At 54.0% G+C, this 19,200-nt stretch overlaps 1 protein-coding gene across 1 annotated transcript in view; it reads right to left on the minus strand.

Annotated features, from left to right (window-relative positions):
• Positions 1 to 19,200, minus strand: part of MN1 (MN1 proto-oncogene, transcriptional regulator) — a 46,564-nt gene that overhangs the window by 24,779 nt on the left and 2,585 nt on the right. Inside the window, exon 2 of the mRNA XM_029921602.1 lies at positions 17,679 to 19,169. Within this exon, the coding sequence (XP_029777462.1) occupies positions 17,679 to 19,169 (1,491 nt within the window). The remainder of the gene's footprint in view (positions 1 to 17,678; positions 19,170 to 19,200) is intronic.

The raw sequence follows: 19,200 nt of genomic DNA on the forward strand, positions 1-19,200 counted from the left end.
AGGCCCGGGCGGTGAGGGGATGGATCCAGAGGGAGGCAGCGCTGGCCCAGACTTCATGTCCTCCTCCTTGGGATCTGGGGCGTCAAAAGCAGCTCCAAAGGCCAGCTGTCAAGGGACTAATGGAAGAGACTCAGGCTCCCTGTGACGGCCCACGCAGGTCAAGTAGGCCCTGGCATTGGTAACAAGCCTCAGGTGGGACAGGGGCTGTGTCCCAGGCCACAGGTCTCGGGCAAGCACGAGCTGTGGGAAGGAGGGGCTGGTGAGGACCAGTGTTGGGGATGGAGATGGGGGAGGGTTGGGGGGAGGACCAGGAACTCCAATGTCCAGGCCGCCCTCCCTTCCCTGCTCACCCCAGGCCCTCTGGAGGAAGACCCTCACAGCCCTCCAGGGTCTCAAGACTGCTGGGTGGCACTCAGCCCCCGGGCCGGGGACCAGGCAGGACGCACCCCTGCATCTGACAGAGCCCCTTCCTTTGTTCATTCAGTCACTGGGCACCTCCCAGCCGCCAAGCCAGTGCCAGGTGCCAGGGAGGGCTGCCGCTTGGCCTTCATTCTGGTCTCAAGGCATCCGTCAGAGCTACCCAGCCTGCCTGGGCACCACAGCAGGCCCCCCCCACACGCTCTCTCCTTACACTGGCCAGCTTCCTATGGACCACTGATGCCATTGTCCCTTTTACCTGTGTTTACTGGGCAATTCCCTCCCCCAGCAGGCAGGCAGGCTGCTTTGTCCACAGCTACAGCTCTGGCATGGCACGGGGCACAGAGAAGGTAGGTGATTGGTACCCAGGCCGATGCTCCCTGCCTAGGGGGTTCCAGAAAATACCAGTATTGAGCCATTTGACAGACAGGCAGACTGAGGTTCAGCGAGGTTGCACAGCCTTGCCCCAGTCACACCATGTCACCTGCCCACCCCCAGGCCACTGCCCCTCACCTTGTGGGGAACCAACGGTGAAGGTCTTAGTAATCAATGGTGTGGCTGACATTTGCCCAGGAGTCCCTTTTATTTCGAGCACCTGTGGGTAAGAAATCAACTTCCTGTCCTTAGCGGTCCTGAGATGGGCCCCCAAGTCAGGTGGGCACAGGAGTGAACCCACACTCTGCCCCCACTCCTGGCCAGGTGACCTTCAACAGGTCACTCTGCCTCTCTGAGCCTCAGTCTTCTCATCTATAAAATGGGGCTCGGTATGATTGGTGCCCAATGACTGTGGCCTCTGTTACAGCTGCTTTGCAGCTCAGAGAGTCAGGGAGGAAAGCAAAAGAAAAGCTTCCGGAAGGTGGACGCCAGGCCCGGGTCACTCAGAGGCTCAGCCCTGTGCACCTCCTCGGGCCGGTCCCGGGCAGGGCCTGTGCCTTTCCTGTCTGGGTGACCTCTGTCAGGCGTGGAGAACAATGCCTGGGAAAAGAAGGAAACAGAGTCTCCCTGAACCGGGACATAAATCGTGGGCTGCCCTGATCAGGGAGCAGACGAACATCCCCCACGTCCCCCACCCGAGGCAGGCTGAGCACTCCCCTTGTGCTCCGAGTGCCTTGTCCTTGGGGGGGGCGGGGAGGGGAACACCCACCCCCTGCCCTAACCTGTGGCCCCAATGCTGCCAAACCAGGGGAGGAGCTTCTGCCTCCCCGGAAGGGGCCAGCCACGAAGAAAGAGGGGGAAACTGACATCTTCTCAGCGATTCTGGGCACAGAAGCAACCACTGTTAATTGCACACCTACTACGTGCCCCCAGATCCCATCCCTCCTGCGTGCAGCGCCCTCCCCTGGCTCCCTGTCATCCACACTCCTGACCTGACCATGATGACCAGCCCAGAGTGGCCCAGCCCCTGCCTGCTGGGACCATCTCTGCCCGCTCACCAGCCCCTCCCCTGCTCCTGGACTATGTCCGCTCAGTCCTGCCTCAGGGCCCCCGCGCTGGCGGAGCCCGGCGCCAGAAGCCTATTCCTGCAGACCCCGATGGGGGCGGCTCTGGGGTGGGGGAACTGTTCAGAACTCAGGAATCCCACAGCCCGCTGAGGGCTGCAGGCAGCCAGGGCTGGGAGAACCGGCAAAGGCTGCTGAACAGAACATCCCTCCTTATCCCCGGAGCGTTGGGCAGTCACCAGCACACCACTGGCCGGTCCCTTGTCATTGTTCAGATCTCTCCCTTACCTGTCACCACCCCACAGAGGCATCCCTGGTGGCCCAGCCTAGAACCTCTCGTGCCTGTCCCCTTCTCTTAAGTCTCCGTGCCCGGTCCTGCCTGACGTGTTGTTCTTCTCGGTTCGCTGTTTGTCCGTCAGTCTGTCCGCTCTCCTAGAATACAAACTCTGTGAGCGCAGAGGCGTTGGTCTGTCTGGCCCCTTGCTGCATCCCAGCACCTAGAACAGGCTTACCATGTGGCAAGGGCTTCACTCCAGTGTGTTGAACACATACATACGCCAGGTGCTCTTGAATTCAGACCCGGCCCAGGGCGCCTGCACGGCTCAGTCCATACAGCTGCCGACTCTTGGTCAGCTCAGGTCATGAACTCACGGTTTGTGAGATCGAGCCCTGCGTCCAGCTCTGTGCTGACAGTGCAGAGCCTGATTGGGACCCTTTCCCTCTCTCTCTGCCCTTCCCATGCTCTCTCTCTCAAAACAAATAAACATTTTAAAAAATTCAGACCTGGCTATCATGCGTTGATACCCAGCCTCAGTCCTCTCAATCCCGCGGAATGGTTCAGGGTTTCTCAACACTGGCACATTTGACATGTGGGGCTTGGTAATTCTTTGCCGGGCAGGACTGGGGCACGGACGGCCCTGTGCGTCGTAGGATATTTAACAACGGCCCCGGCTTCTACCCACTAAATGCCAGTAGCTGCTTCCCTCTCTGCACTTGTGACAACCAGAAACATCTCCGGACATTGCCAAGCGATGGGGGGGAGGGGGGCGGATGTCACACCATCCCCCGGTGAGGACCCTGGCCGGCCAGGCTCCTGAAGGAGGGGTGTTCCTCTCCCCAGTGTAGAGCCGAGGATGTGGAGGCTGGGGAAGGCACCGTGGCTTGGCCAACGTGGGAACAGAGAATGGCTCCCCTCCAGTTGGTATCAAAGCCCTTATTCTCACCGACACAGCCCCTCCCCTCACTGCCCCGCAGGGCACAGGGCTCATTGACCGGACAGAAACCAACTTAATAGAGGAGCAAAGGGATTACATGTGTGTGACAGGTGAGGAAACCAAGACTCAGAGAGGCAAACACCAGCAGCAGAGCTGGGATTCGAACTCAGACCTGGACAGCTAGCTCCCGCACCCTCGCTTCGTGGCAGGGCTGTCCTCTCACTCTCAAACGTGCTCCCTCGCGCTCTCTCTCTCTCTCTGTTCAGCCTAAGTCTGCCAGGTTCCCGAGTCCCCACCTGAGGTGCCAGACACGAGGGTTTAATATTTTATTGCCAGCTCTCAAATTGTTTATGGCTGGCACGGGCTCCTGGCAAAGTGCTCAGAGGCCGGGGACCGGCTCATCTCATGAATTCCTTCAATGAGAAGGCTGACCATTACTCACGCGTATCAGGGAACTGTTCCTCCCGCGCCCAGGGAGAGCTGTCAGGAGGAAGAAAAATACCCTCGCGCTGCCGCCCGCTGCCAGCAGCGGGGCCTGACCACCGCTGACCGCACCGGGCAGGGACCAGCTCACCACCATCCACGGGGGCTCAGACCGCCCCACAGAGGAGAGGGTCCAACAGCGAGGCCTGAGGTCAGTGCTTCAGGAGCAGCGAGTCCCAGCCCAGCCCTGCCCTAGGACCCCGAGAGCAGTGGGTCCCAGCCCAGCCCTGCCCTAGGACCCCGAGAGCAGTGGGTCCTGGCCCAGCCCTGCCCTAGGACCCCGAGAGCAGTGGGTCCTGGCCCAGCCCTGCCCTAGGACCCCGAGAGCAGTGGGTCCTGGCCCAGCCCTGCCCTAGGACCCCAGCACATTTTCTCAGCAATCCCTGGGGCCTGGCCCCAGTCTAAGCATCAGATGCACAGCCAGGTGTAGGTGCCCTCCAGCCTGCACCACTTGATGGCAGACTACAGGTCACATGGCCTCTCCGTGACTCATCATCTCATCCCTAAAATGGGACAAAAATAACAATGGCAACACAATGCTGGACATCCGAGGGTCGTGCATATGAAACATCCAGCATACAGTAGGCAGTCAATAAAAGCTGTGTGCTGGCACACCTCCTTTGTGACGGGCAGTCTTCTGAGTATGTGCTCATGTATGTATTAACTTGCTGAATCCTACCGGCCCCATGAGGTAGGAATGATTATTGTCCCCTTTTGCCCATTAGGATGTGGAGGCACAGATATGTTAAGTAGGCTACCCAAGGTCACACAGCCAGGAAATGGGAGTTGCTGGCGTTTGAACCCAGGGAGCTGGGCTCCAGAGCCTGTGTTCTTAACCACATCATTATGATCACCATATTTAGTCCTATTTAGCTAAAATTGTCTGATTTAGCCCTCACAATACTTCTAGGAGGTAGGGACTACTTTTTCCCTTTCCTCAATGTTCTGAGGAAACCAAACTAAAAGCACTGAGGTGGTGAAGGTCACACCACTCAGAAGAGTCCAAGGGCCAGGCCTGAGACCCAGTCCCCTCGTCTGGCACAATCCGATGCTACTGTGCTTTCCCCAAGGTCAAGGACTATCTCCTAACAACACCACCTCTGTAAGAGGAAAGGGAGTAAGTGTTGCTGTCATCAGGACTGTGTGTCATGGCACTGTCTACAGAAGTTCTGGAGACTTCCAGTTTCAGAAGTCCCCAGCCCTAGTCAGCACAAGACTGGGCCAGGCAAAATCAGGAGGGCAAGAGCTAGTAAGGGAAGGCCAAGGCCAAGGGTCGGCTGTAGTCCAATCCTTATTCTGTGGCTGTGCTGTGTGACCATGGCCAGGTTGCTTGCCCTCTCTGGCCTTGGCTACCTCAGCCGGCAAAGGCTGTGAGAAGGGTCCCAAAACTGGGAGAAGTCCTTTCCTCAGTCTAAAATGTTACCTCAATGTTTTCCTTAGCGTTATTTCTATTTTGTTATTTTTTAAGTTTATTTATTTTGAGAGAGAGAGAGAGAGAGTTGGGGAGGGGCAGAGAGAAAGGGAGAGAGAATCCCAAGCAGGCGCCACACTGTCAGTGCAGAGCCGGACGCGCGCTCGAACCCGGGAACCGTGAGATAATGACCTGAGCTGAAATCAAGTTTCGGACGCTCAACCAGCCGAGCCCCCCACCCCCGTGTCCCCTCAGCGCTGTTTCAATAGCGAAAACTACAAGCGTGTGCTTCAAGACATCCACCCATTGCGACACCGCAGCTCTGACGGCTGTGATGTCTGCGCGTCTAAGTTGCCAACACCAGTCCACACAGTATCCCACATACGCACACCCGGGCAGGAAAAACTGGGTCAGCAGACACCAGCCCGTGGCAGCCAGAACCAGAAGCTCTCAAAGACGGTCCGCGAGGAGGCCGCCGCAAGCGTCTGCTGGGTGCGTGAAGCGGGCCTTCTAGGGAGTTCTGGAAGTCCTCTCCACCCCCGCATGGCTGCCCAGGCCCCGGCAGGGAGCTGGCCCACAGAGCCACGAGCACAGAGCGGGCACCCGCGTGTCCGGGGGCAGGGTGCTGGGGGAGGGCTGGGAGACCTCCCCGGGGGAGGGTGGATATGGGGGTGAGGGGTCCAAAAGGCGGGCAAACCCAGCCCTTCTCCCTGTGCCGCTCACCATCTCTCTCCACCCTTCCGCCAGATCTAACTCCAAACAATCCTGGGTGCAGGGGGGGCAGGGACGAGGCCTCCTGAAATCCGGGACACCAGTTTTTTGCAGGCTTAAAAACAGATCAATTTTACTCTAAAGTTTAAAATGAAACATACCCCTGTTTGGGAAAAGAATTTCATTAGGAGGAAAATATAATATAAAAATACCCATTTAGAAAGAATGTGCTATTAATTCTTCGCACTCCATGCAGAAGGGAAAATTGCATTTTTATCTAAATGGTTTTTCTGCATAAGCCATTTACAATACTCTTTGCTTCTCTATAATAGGCCCCTGCCACCGTTAGCAGTGGGACGAGCAGGCAGAGGGCTGAAATCACCCTCAAACACATTTAACACATAACCCCTGAAAATCTATTCCAACAGGGACCTCAGCAAACAGGCCTGGCATTCCCTTTTTAAGGAAGAAATAAATATTGCTGAGGGAGATGGGGGGTGGGAGTGGGTACTGGTGGGGGGAGAGAGGGGACAAGATGGTTTAAGTTAAAAGCGAGGCCCTGGGTCCCTTTAGCCAGCTGTAAAATCACAACGGATTTGTGGCTGCACGATTGCAACCATTTGCCCGGCCGTGTGTGTTGAGTGTGTGCGGGTGTCACACACGCACACGCTCTCACCAGTTACCATCAGACGAGCAAACAAGGAAAGGATGAAATTCAGGATATGAAAACAAACTATTTTTAAACGCTAAAGCAAACACGCCAAGAGAGTAATACTGCTATTTTCCCATTAAACTAAGTTCCTCTCAATCTGAAAAGCGAGAGTAATCTAAACAATACTTCCAAACAAAATGCATGGAGTTTGGGGGTTGTGGCCTCCTCCGTTCTTTAACGACGGAAAACAAAACCCTCCACAGGGAAGCAAAACACAGCAGGGCCGGGGCCAGTCTGCTTTGCCACGTCCTGCCACGTCCCACCAGACGTGTCCTCCTCCACAGAGGCTGCCTGAAGCCTTGGGCGTCTCCAACTTCAAATGCAATACTTTTTCTTTTTTCCAAACAGTTTAAAAAAAAAAAAAAAGGCTTCTAGTTCTTTCTCTCTTGGGTTCCCAAAATAGCCACTTACTTAATACCAAATGTCGGGGAGCTAAATTAATTCATTAAAGAGACAGAGGGACTGTGATGGGCACGGAGCTGGGGGGTGGCGGGGCGGTGGCTGTGATTTCGCCGCCAGGAGCCAGAACGCCCCGGGCCGCTCTCTTCCGGCACTGCTGGGTCCATAAATTCTTCCTTTCAAACCAGGAGTCCAGAAATGTCATAATTACAGCTGATACAGGTAACAGGTGTGCCCCTCTGTCCCTCCCGCCCCCGTCTTCCAGATGAGCTTCGGGAAGAGTTAGTGGTCTAGCCTGGGGTGTCGTAATTACAGGAAACGACTCTAGTTTTAAGGGTTAGATAAAGACCCTCTCCAAATTTAAGGCCAGACACCAATGTCCATTAGACTTTAACGGGCCCACATAAAAAAAGAAATTGTATCCTCATCCCTCCAAATGCCTGTTTTCTCGGCGAGTCACGTTCATCTCAGGCTGGCTCAGGGCCGAAAATACTCCCGTCCGCTCTAGTTCCACAAAGGCAAGGCCCTCAGAGGAAACCGGTGTATAAAGGGGGCCGGGGGTACCCGGGAAATCATTCCCTCTAACGCTGTGATGGCCGAAACCAGTCTTTTAAAAAACAAATCACACTGGAAGTGGAACTTTAACCCATCATCTGGAAGCAGAGAGCCAGGAAGGCTGTGGGGAGCCCAGGGAGGAAGAGTGGGTACCTGGAGCTGCCCCGCCCAATAGCCCTTCTCAGCAAGATGACCCACGCTCCCCTTTTGAGTCTCAAGTGTTCCGAAAGGCCAGAGCGGCAGGCTGTTTGCCTCCGTTTTGCCTCGCCCCAGCTTTCGAGACGCATGCATACTTTTTCTTCCTTCTTTGGAAGTCAAGCCATGCATTTCTAGAAAAGTTAGGCGCGCGCACACCCCAGGCACCTCCATTTGTCACGAAGTAGCATGGAGGGCACTCCAAAAAGGTTTACGACTCCTCAGTCTTCCCCAGGTCAGAGCTCCGCTCCCAGGCAATCAATAGCAGTTATGCCCAAAAACTTTCTAGGGACCAAGGCCCCAGGAAGAAACCCATGTTCCGTGGCTGTCTCCAAGACTCTGGGAGGCTAGGTTTGCCAGACAACTGGGCTTTTTCTCCCTCCCCTTCCCTGCCCCACCCCACAAATGATGGCTGAAGGGGCCACTCGCCCTCTCTTCCTATCCTGGGGAGGTGGTGGGAATTGCAACTAGGGGTCTTTATTCCGTCCTAGGGAAACGGGGCCCCTCAGCGTCTGCGCTCAGCCTGACACACGCGCACCCACACCTCCCCCCACGACTGTAATCCCAGCAAAATGCTTCCCACACGGAGCACAAAATAAATGCTTATTAACTAAACTGACCCAAAATAGTGAAATGTACAAGTAAATTAATCATGCCTCTCCCGGAGGCCTAACAGGATTACAAATTCGGCAAAAATTGACCACACTGAGATCAATAAGCTTCTACTTAAAATTGAAAGGAGCCAAAACTTTGTATGAGCTTCTTCTTGGGGGAGGAGGCGCCATTTATTTGTTCATTTCTTACTAAGACTTCTTAGGCCTGTGTGTGTGTGCGCGCACGCACGCGCACGCACGCGTGCATGCACAAGCAAAAACCAGCAAAAGGCATCCAAAGCTTTATGCCCAGACAATTTAGAAATAGTCACGGCATAAGGATCGTGAAATTGCTCTTGTTTAAAAAAGCCAAATTTTGGTCTACAGCCTCCGTTCTCTCAAATACTAAACAACCACCAAAAGTTACATTGCAAGGGATGAAAATGGTCAATTTGTTTTGAGCCAATTAGGCCTCGCTACAAAGGCATTAAAGGCTGCTGATGGCTGGACTTTGGGTCTCCCGATGAGGAAGAAAAAGGAGACCCGAATTTTCGTGGCTCCTTTCCACACTTGACTTCTCTGGCGTCAGGGAGAGCTTCCTCTTGCTGAATTCATCAACTTATTTTCCTTCCCTTTTTGCCTACCATTCAGAAAAAGGGAAAAAATATACATTGTGTAGGAGGGCACTGCTTGCGTTTCCAGGCAGTGGGACCTGCCTGCAAGGTCTGTGACAGGCAAGATAATCCTCAAAGGGGTTGGGTGCTGGGACCGAAGGCTCAGTGCTCACCATATGGGGTCACCAGGGGAAAGGTCACGCCTTTATCCCCATCCCCATCGTCCGGCTTTAATGGAAAGGTCTGAGCCCCTCTGTGAAACTCCGTGCATTTGCAGAGACCCACGGGCATCTTACAAGGCCTTGACCTACCCAGGGTCCATCTGGGTTTTCGTCCTCTGCCCCCCACCCCCGTGCACCTGCCTCAGCCACTAACCAAAACTGAGCTCTGATTGCTGCTAAGAGATGCACCCTTTCGGTCACCCCATGGTGTACCCCTCCACAGCTATACTCTCCCCCGAAATCTGGGTCCCTGTGGAAGCGCAAACCAAGAACTTTGTGCACTGTCGAGATGGCCTACAACAGCCCCTGGGCAGTCCCCTCCCCCCTAGACTCACCCAGGAAGTGTTTTAGAAATGACTTCCACACGCAGAAATCATTTTCCGCTCCTGAATCCCAAGGGTCAGTAAATAACACCTTGACTCCTGTGGACCCCCTTCTCAGGGCCCCGCCCGCCAGCAGTTAGCTACCCTCTCCGAGAAAATAAACTGCACCCCGGCGTCCATCCAGTCTTCCCACCAACGGATGCTTTTCCTCTCTGCCTTCCAACCCATAGGAAGAGAGAGCAAGAATGCACATATCAGACTTCGGGCCCTAATATTTGCAAAAGGACTTTTCCGACAGCCCATGCAGGCAAAGTAGGACCCCCTTCCTTCTCTGCAAGTTCCCAACCAACAACCCTCACTTTCTCGGGAAGGCTGAGCTGAGGCGATTTCAAAGCAGGCTATGCTTTCGTCGAACTCCCCGCCCCCTCTCTGATCATAAGATGGTCCCTCAGAAGTATTTTATTCCTGGTGGTCGTTGCCAATCATTCGACAATGCTTGTGTTCCAAGATCCAAGGGCGTTTGAAAACACTGCTTCACGGTAACTGAAAAGGGTCATATCTTTTTGACATCCCACCCGGCCCTGGATGACTGAACAGGGAGCAGTGTGTGTGTGTGTGTGTGTGTGTGTGTGTGTGTGCGCGCAAGTGTGTGTGGTGTGGAGGGGTTCACTCATTAACGGTCACCTCACGTTGCAGGAGCTCCCAAATGCAAGCAGAAAACACCACACTGGAGCCCTCACTCAACTTTGGGGCAGGCCGCGCAAAGCCAGCTGCGTCAGAAAGGTCCCAGACTGCGTTGTCCCAGAGACACTTTGGACCCAAGCTTTAAGATCGAATTAAACCTGGGTGCCCAAATGCTTGTTAAATTATTATCAGTGAGGAGACAGGAAACCTGATCTTAAATCCTCAGAATCGAACCCATCTATGAGCCGAGCCACTCAGTTCTCACAAACCCGGCTGCTGGAAGAGGGAAATGGGGGAGGCAGGGGCCGCCGAGAGCGTCAGCACCAAAGTCAGTCCACGCTTCCTCCAAAGGCATGACAAACGCCGTCTATTTCTGAGTAGCCGTGGAGATCGTTTTTTGAGACTTGCAGGATAAAAGCAAGGCCTGGCTCGCTCGCTCCCGGGCAGGGGGTGGGGAGTGGGGGGAGTAGTCCTCAGAGCACTCAACTTCCCAAACAACGTCCGCAGCAATGGGTCCCAAATAGGTCTTTGCCAAAGGGTCTCCCTGTTTCCCTGAACCTTTGTCTGGCACCTTTCCTTTGGCCAAAGCAAACACTGGTACAGGTAAGCCCACACCCCAGAAAGCCGGAGGCCGCTGAAAGGTTGGGAATCCCATGGCCAAACGTTTCACGAGGAGCCCAAGATCTTGCACAGAGAGGTGGGAGGTGGGAAGGGAGACAGAGAAAGCCTTCAGGGTCACCCAGAGGATCCCCCCAGCAATTAGGCTGAGGTCGAGGGACCACTGAGCTTAAAGAGCAGAACATCACAGACCTGCTTTGTCACAAGGTGAGTCTGTGTTGGGGTGTTTGTTGAGGGTCTTCCCCTTTCTGGGGACAAATCTATTCCATGTCAGATGTGCCTTCAGAGAGATCCAATCAGTTACTTCGAATGCACTCAGACCTCCAAACTGTAAAACTCAATCGCTTTTATGTTTAAAAGGGCATTTGGGTCCATACGATGATGGATAAATCGTGAAAGGATGACGCACATGATCGCTATAAAGTTCTCCCTTGGATCCAGCTTTGCAAGGAAGTGGTGATTATGAAAACCTACCTGTTTTCTCAGCCAAGGGGGAGAATGAGAATGTGGGACGCTGTAGCTAGGATGGACCCCCACTCCGTAGGTACCGGGGGAGTGGGGGCTGCCATTCCAATGTGGCCACATCGGGCCGAAGCTCAAAGTCATCAAGAACCCAAATCAGCCCCTCAGATTTCAAGGTACAGAGGAGGGGGGACCCGTAGGGCTCCTTCCCTGCTTCCTCTCCCATGTCCTTTCTCGGCAAACACCATGTTGGGAGCAGACCCTTCATTTGCTTCCCAAACCTTGGAGGCCGCTGATTAAAATGCAGGCCAGCAAACAAAGCAGGCCTTGGCGTCCTGTAAGGATTGTACCCCGTGAGAATGCGGTCCCTCAAACGTCCCTCCTCACTCACACTCTGAGGTAACTGGATGCCCTGGAGGCTGTGTGTTGCTGCCTGTTGTCACACAGTGGCAAGACGGCGGAAACCGGTCAGGGCCACCTCCTTGCTGCGCAACCCAATCGGGCAGAGGGTGCCGGGTCCCCAAATCATCTCCTCCTTTGGGTCCCATGGAGTTTCTCAGGGCCCGCGTGGCACAGAGTTGTGCATTGGGACACAGAGGGTCCCCAAAGGCAAGGCTGTGACTAATTTGAAAGCCCAGCGTCGTCTCCTCCACGTTGGTACCAAAAGATTACAATAAAGGAGAGGAATTTCCATAAATGAGAAGCAGCGTCCGCTTCCCACAGCTGGGAGGGGAGGGGGGTGGGGGTGGGCACCGATTCAAAGACTCCTCTCCTGACTGGAGAGGGGCGTTAGCTGGACTCAGCCAGAGAGACATCTCCATGCACGCGCTCCCGCACAAACCTCAGCAAGGGGCGATGCGCGCCTGCTACCAAAATACTCCAGATCAAAGTCACCCACAGCCCAGGAGGCCCGGGAGGCCGAGATTTCATAATTGGGATCTTCAAAATCCTCCGTCTATTTTTAGGACTTGCGCTCATTCAGTCCTTTACAGAATCGGAACCTGTCAGCTAACGCCATTGAGACTGAAGGTTTAGCTCCTTTGCCCACTTGCCTTGGGAAAGCAGATTAAGGGTAAACTGGAGTGGCTGGATGATTTGATGGAAATACACTTGGCCATGCATATGTATATGTGTGTGTGCTGGGGGGTGTGGGGGCTGGAGGGGGGCTCCTTTCCATGCTGAATTGCATGAGGCTCTTCTCTCCTCTCTTGTGCCACAGGCAGGCCCAGACCCAACACCCACCCTCGGCCACACTCTTTCGAGCCGGCCCCCAGACCATTTCATTTGGCTTCCGTGTGTTCGAGAAGGTGAGGAAACTTGAAACATTTCCACCAAATGTCTCTCTTCTCAATCACGCACTCATGTATACACCAACATCTCCGCCACCAGCAATCAAAACCCACACTCAAATCTGTCCACCCAAGTCGGGCCTAAAAATAGACATCGTCCTAAAACAAACACATCTCTCGGCAAGTCAAAGTCCCGACTTGAGTCAAAATGATCAAGTTCGTTACTCCAGACCCTCCAGACTGAATATTTGGGTGGCACCAACAGGGGGACAGAGAGGGAAGGACATGGGGACACCCACTGGTTACAGGGCTTGCCCCCCATCCACACTGGACAGACCCAGGTCCCTGCTGCACTTTGCTGGGAGGCCTCCTCAGCCCCGCACGCTCCCCGTGCCCGGACATTTGATCCTGTGACATAGAAGCTATAGCTTTTTATTCCCTAAAACTAACACACAGAGGTAAATACAGTATCCTTTACTAGAGGTACTTATCCTCTCGATGCCTTTGGCAAAGCAGACCACTCCCGGGGCCAAGAACACGACCCTACGTGATTGTCGCCCAAGTGGAGAAAAAGGTGATTTTGCTAAATCTTCCAGCGTGGAGTGGGTTCAGGAGATCCTGTGAAACCCCAAGGACACGCTCAAGTTCATCCTGCCAGAGTAGGAAGAATTTCCCCTCCTCTGATTTCACCTGGGCCTCCCGGACTGTTTATTAAAGATGTATATTTTCTATCAGCAGAGAGTATCAAGTAACTTTTTGGCAAGAACAGGGTCTATTTTTCAGGACCTATTAGGATTTTCAGAACCTATTAAGATTCTCTGTGCAAATTTAAATACCTCTGTCAGGCAAACAAAATCGTATCAGGAATCATAGAATTTCATTGCTCGAAAGAGATATTAGATTAACCAGCCCTCGCTCCCTTCCTAGAAACTTCAATAAAATAGAAGCACATTTCAACATCCCCTTACTTCTGGTCAGAGGGCCTCACAAGAAATGTAAATGAATTTATATTAAAGAAAGCTATCCTCAAGGAAAGCCCTACAAAAATCATATATATGTATATATTTACACATATAGACACATACATAGAAAAAGAATAGAGGTCTCTAGAATAGATCCGAAGGCAGTGGCTATTTAAAATCAAAACAGCTAGGAAAATCCAGCGGTGCAAACCACAACAAGTTCGACACCGATAAGCTTCAAACCCTTAAAAAATCCTTGTCCTTTATTCATATTTAGTAGAAATGTATAATTGCAGATGTGCGCTATGTTGGGGTTTTATGTCGGGAGGCGGGCAAAGAAGACAGGTTTATTACAGCCATGAAATATTAAACAAGCACCAAAGAACAGTAGTAGAATGTCCCGGACTAGCCGGGGAGCAGGCTGGCTGGGAAGTCAGCTGCACAAAGGGGGCTCCTATCTGTTTACATTACCCCTGATTAACACCTGCGAAGTTTTGGGTTACATCTTCCGGAGGCGCAAAAGTCACATGAAGGCATGCACTCCGTGCTGGGTGATTTCGCAGGGAAATGAAAAGGCAAGGCTCCTTGCCTTCCCAAAACAAGTCTGAGTGAGCCTAAAAAATTCTCTCCACGCTGTGGGCAGTGGGGGAAACGACTCAGGAAACACCCCGAGGACCCCCCTCCTCCCCCCACCCCAGTCTGCCCCCTGTCTAAGGAAACTCTCAGTGTCCAAATCCTGCCTGCCTACTACTTCTCAGCACTGCTGACTATTGTCCGACCGGCACGCTGGGAGAAGCATGAAATTCCAAAAATGTCTCCTGCATCACTGTAAAAAGATCATACTTCCAAAAAGGGCAGGATTGCATGCGCAGCACACACAGAGCCCTCTCCTATTTCAGTGTGTATGAAGGAACGTTTCTAGACGGCTCCGGATTTCAGGACAGAGAGCAAGCAATGCCGTGGAAGTTTGGCAAGGATAAACTTCGCACGGGATACGGTTATTTCAAGTTTTGAAAATCGTTTAAGGGCCAGGAGGAGGTGAACATACATTTTTCAGACTTAATTCCCTTTATCTGCAATCTCTTGGGTTTTTTTTTTTCCTCCTCCCCTATTTTGGAATTCCTCCATAGCCACACACCTATCAGATTCATGTAATCCTCACTGATATAATAGATGTCTGACTAGGTCCCAACTCTGGCTGGCATTTTCCCCCCTCTGCACAACCTCACCCTTCCCCCACCCCAACTTTGTGCAAACAGAACCTCAAGATGAGATGTAGAATTTCATTATTATAAAAGTTGTTTGGTGGCGGGTGAAGAAGTCAGGAGAAGCGTCATTTGGAGAGGCTCGCTTACCTCATAGAAAAAAAAATCCTAATCACACGTGATCCTGGCCTGGACTTTGCCAGAACTACAACTTGCCATTTGGGTTCCCTCCCCTCCGAAGGACATCCAGACCCCATAAGACAATCGGGGCACGTCCCACTGACTACACGGCTTCCGCAGTTCTGAAGACTTATTCGTTCTCTCCAATCCGAGCACAGATCACTTTGTTAAATACCGACAAGTATTTTGTCATCGGAGCAGAGAATTTCAGAAACGGTGTTAATATTTAATCACATTAGTACTGGCGTGTTTTACGGCGTGACAAAATAAAATACCATTACCAAAACGGGCTTTGCCCGAACGAGGGTGAGAGAGAGGGTCCTTGCTGGGGCCCGGTACCCCCAGAAGGTATATTCAAAGCTTCCGGACGCCCTGCTTCATGGCCCATGGGCCCACGGGCATGCGTTTAAGAAAAAGCAGAACGTTTTACTTTAAAAATTCTTCTTTTGACTCTATTTTGAAGTGGCACACTTCACTCTGATTTTCAGCCAGGGGACTCGGGGGCCTGTTGAAGGCTCTGTGTACCTATTTATACAACATGTGCAGATGGAGCTGCAGGGTGTTATCATAATGAAAAGTTTAATCATCCTTATTTACTACCAGTAAGGGAGCAGGAATCGGATGCAGATACCTTATAAAGCCTTAACTAGCAGCCCCAAGGCTGCAGAGGCTGTGAGTGACCTCAATTCCGGGCTTTATCTAGGAAACTGTCCTTCCCACACCACAGAGTAGAAAACAAAGGAGGTCAAGTGGGTGTCCCTGCCCAGGCTGCTAAGGAGGCCAGCTCCGCAGCGGGTCCCTGAAGGAAGTCCCTGTGTCCTCGGCCTGCAGGGGAGGGCTGCGTTTAGCTTGCAGGGGAAACCAACCCTAAAGTGCCTAGCATCTGTTTCCAAAAAAATATTTTCGCTCCTCTGACTGTGATAATGAAACAAACAAAACAAAACGTATCTTTAGTGACATTTCTTCATGCACAGCCTGTATTCTTTTTTTTTTTTTTTTCCTGGAAAGGAAGATGAGTTGGGCTGTGAAAGGGCTCTGTGACACCTTAAAAATATCTTAAAACCACTCAATTCCTCTTTTCCTAGTCTACGGAGGCCCTTCAGAAGACTTGCAGGCCACGGGCTACTGGGTTTTCTCCACCAATTCTCAAAATCAGGGTTTTTTAAAAAACTTTTCTCACCCCTATTTTGGCCAATATGTTCTCAATTACTGGAAGAGGGGGAGGGGGGAGGGGGAGGGGCAGCCAGGCCCAGCCAGGTAGAAGTGACAGGGGCTGGGATTTGTGCTAACCAGCTATGGATCAATTGGTAGGTAGGATCGAGATGTTGTGTACAAGAAAATAAAATAGATGGAGCTGGGGTGGGGGCGGCCCTGGGCACGCAGGATGCGGTGTCCAACTCCATTTTAAAAAGGAAGGGGGGAAGAAACAGGGAGCATAAGCGGAGGGTCCCAAACTAACCAATTTATGGCCTTGCCTGGGAGAAGCCAGGAGAATGCTGATGCTAGCCGTGGGTCTGCTCTGCATGCTAAACAAGGCTTCAAATGAGAGAGCGGCATCCCGGGCTGGGCAGGAGGCGAACAAAGAGAAAAGCCGCGAGGCCGCATTCATGAATTAGAAAAATCTAAGCAGGGAAAGCTCCCTGGGACAGCGCGGTGAAATCCCTGAGTTCCCGTTCTGGAGCCACCCAACTCCAGGCACGCGTCCCCTCCCCCTCTCCTTCCTCCTAAATGCTGCTGGCCACCTTAAACCCGGGGTCAGGGGTTTCCTCTTCCAGAGGAAGAGAACTCTAAGAGAGAGCAAGAATTAGGGGATGTGTGTTTTAAATGCAGGGTTACATCAGCAGCTGCTGGCTCCATGGTCATATTCGGCCTGGTGAAACCCTGGGGAGGCAACTAAGGGCTTAAAAGAAAAAGTAGGGATGCAGGGGGAGAGGGAATGATGATGCTGCCTAATTTTAAGAAGCAATTATCTGGGGTCGGGCGGGGGGAAAGAAAAGGGTTATCTACTGAAGTCCAGTCCTCTTTTGGTTAAAAATAAAACAATACCAAAGAGAAAACCTGTTAATTACTTTAACTGCGATGGAGGTCCATTTACTAAGCCCCACCCCACCCACCTTTAAAGACTCCCCCCCAGGGACCTGGTGGGGAGGCAGTGCTTAGATTGCAAACAAGAGCCAGGAACCAGACATCTGTCACCAAAGCCAGGCAAGATATTGACAAACGCGGGTCCTTTGTGTCTTAAGAATATATATCCATATCCCCCATACACAAATGATGCCCTGGCCGGGAAAGCACACCCCACCCCGCCCCTGCACCCCCACAAACCGAATGTCAAGGAGACACACAGGGAAGAGCGGCCTGCCTCCTACCACCAGACAGGTCTCCAGGTTTCCAATGAAACTCTAATAGCTAAGAAGAGACAAAACAGCTATTCATTAGGAACAAATGTCAAATTAGGCGTTGCCTCTGAGTGATGCTTCGGACACCAGTGCTGGTAACTTTTTTTTCCCCTAAAGATGCTGGCACATGGAAGGGACCTCAAGCTGGAGGCTCTGGCTGACTAGGAAAAGGTGGGAAGGTATGAACACAACTTCCCAGGTGTCCTGCCAGGAAGGAGGGGGAGGGGAGACGCACACAATTCCTACAGAGTAGAGGCAGCCCTGAATGTTGGGGGTGAGGAGGGGTCTTGGCGTGAAAGGCAAGGGGCCTGCCTAGTGGTGTGAGCAACCAGCAACTCAGCTAAAACTTGGAGAAGGTGAAGGGACTCTGAGATAATCCCCAAAGGGTTGCCACCTAAGTCCCCATGTGAGTATGTAACTAGAATCTACCGTAGCAGTGCCTGGAGGAGGGGCAGGGAATCTGCCCCCAGAGCCCTTGCTGTACCCAAAGGAAAAGTATCCGCCTCTGGGCTGGGCACTAAGAGGTCCCTTTGATGGAGCACTGGAGGTGGAGGCTAAGGCCTGCAGTGGGGGTGGGGACAAGCGCATATACCTTCTTTGCTGTTGGGGTTCTGGGGTTTGGCCTTCTCCCAAGGTGCCAGCGTCTTGTCGTCCTCCGCGCCGTCCACCAAAGCCTTGTCAGGGGGCATGTACCAGGTGGCGCTGTGCTCTGCCATCAGCGAGTCCAGGTCGATGGTGCTCATGGCGTTCTTGACCGCCTCAGAGCAGCAGCTGCCCAGCTCGCTGTCGCCATTCTGGGCGCCGGAGGACCCAACGGCGCACTCCCCCTTTTTGCCCCCCTTGAGCCCCAGGGGCTGGTCCTCAGAGATACTGAACTGCTGCCTCTGTAGCTGGATCTGCGCCTGGAGGATCTCCAGCGGGTGGATCTCGTCGGGGGGTGGTGCACCGCTGCTGCTCGTGGGGGTCCGGACCTGCTCCAGGCCCGGAGTGCCTGGATGGCCCGCGCCCCCGCCGTAGCTGTCAGGCGTGGAGGTAGAGGTAGACATGATGCCTAGGCCGAGCGGGGGTGGGGGCGCCTTAGGTCCGTGTTCCCCAGCGCCCACCCCACGGGGAGGGAGTTTGGGCGAGCCTGTCACCAGGGGGCTCCTACTCGCTTTGGCCAGGGCTGGGGGGTTGTCAGAGCTGGATGACACCTCATCCTCGTTGGCGTAGCTCGTGCTCACCTCGTCGGAGGCAAACTCGCCCACGTGTGGGGAACTACCGTCCGACTTGGCCCCGCCGTCCAGGGAAGCCATAAGGTCCGACTGGTCCCCCAGGAGCAAGTCGGCCCCCTTCCCCCACGACGGCGACGTGAGCGCTTTCTCGTGAGGTGTGGGAGCCCCGCGAGCCTCACTCGTGGAGCTTCCCCCGACAGCTGCGCCTGGCGCCTGCTGCTGCCCCGGGCTCACCCCAGGCGCGCCCCCGCTGTCTGGCGCGGCCGGGTACTTGTCGAAGAAGGTCCCAGGGCTCACGTGACCACTGTCCCTTTTTCTTCGACCCCGGCCCCGGCCGCCACCCCCGGGGACCGGCTTGCCGTCGTTCCCGGATGTTGATTCCAGGGTGTAGTTTGGGGAGAGGCTGGTGCCGTCCCCCTGCGGGGGCGGGTTGGGCGGCCCCGAGGCTTTGGAGCCGCTGTTACTAGTCCCCGAAGGGCCTCCGGGCCCCGGGGCCCCAGGGGTAGTCCCTCCGGGGAAGTAATCCGAGCCTGGGTTGCCGGCCACCGCCCCGCCATCGGTCTCATTCTGGCTCAGTTTCCTCTTGCCCTCGGGCGGGTTCTTCTTGTTGAAGGTCACGTTGAGGTTGGGGGCCCCGAGGCTGGCGATCATGTTCTGGCAGGCGGTGGAGAGCGCGGCCAGGCAGCTCTGGCCGAACAGGTTGTCCTTGGAGCTGGGCTTGTTGAAGGAGCCCAGCGACAGCGCGCCCAGCTTACTGGCCGAGGTGCGCTGGCTGGGCTGGAAATCGGGCTGCGGCGGGTAGGCGCCCCCTCCGCTGCCGCCGCCCGTGCCGCCCCCGCCCCCGCCCGCGCTCGGGGGCGAGTTCACGCCTGGTCCGCTGTGTGGCGTGGCCTGCCGGTT

This window comes from Suricata suricatta, chromosome 14, assembly GCF_006229205.1.
Source record: "Suricata suricatta isolate VVHF042 chromosome 14, meerkat_22Aug2017_6uvM2_HiC, whole genome shotgun sequence".
NCBI lineage: Eukaryota > Metazoa > Chordata > Mammalia > Carnivora > Herpestidae > Suricata > Suricata suricatta.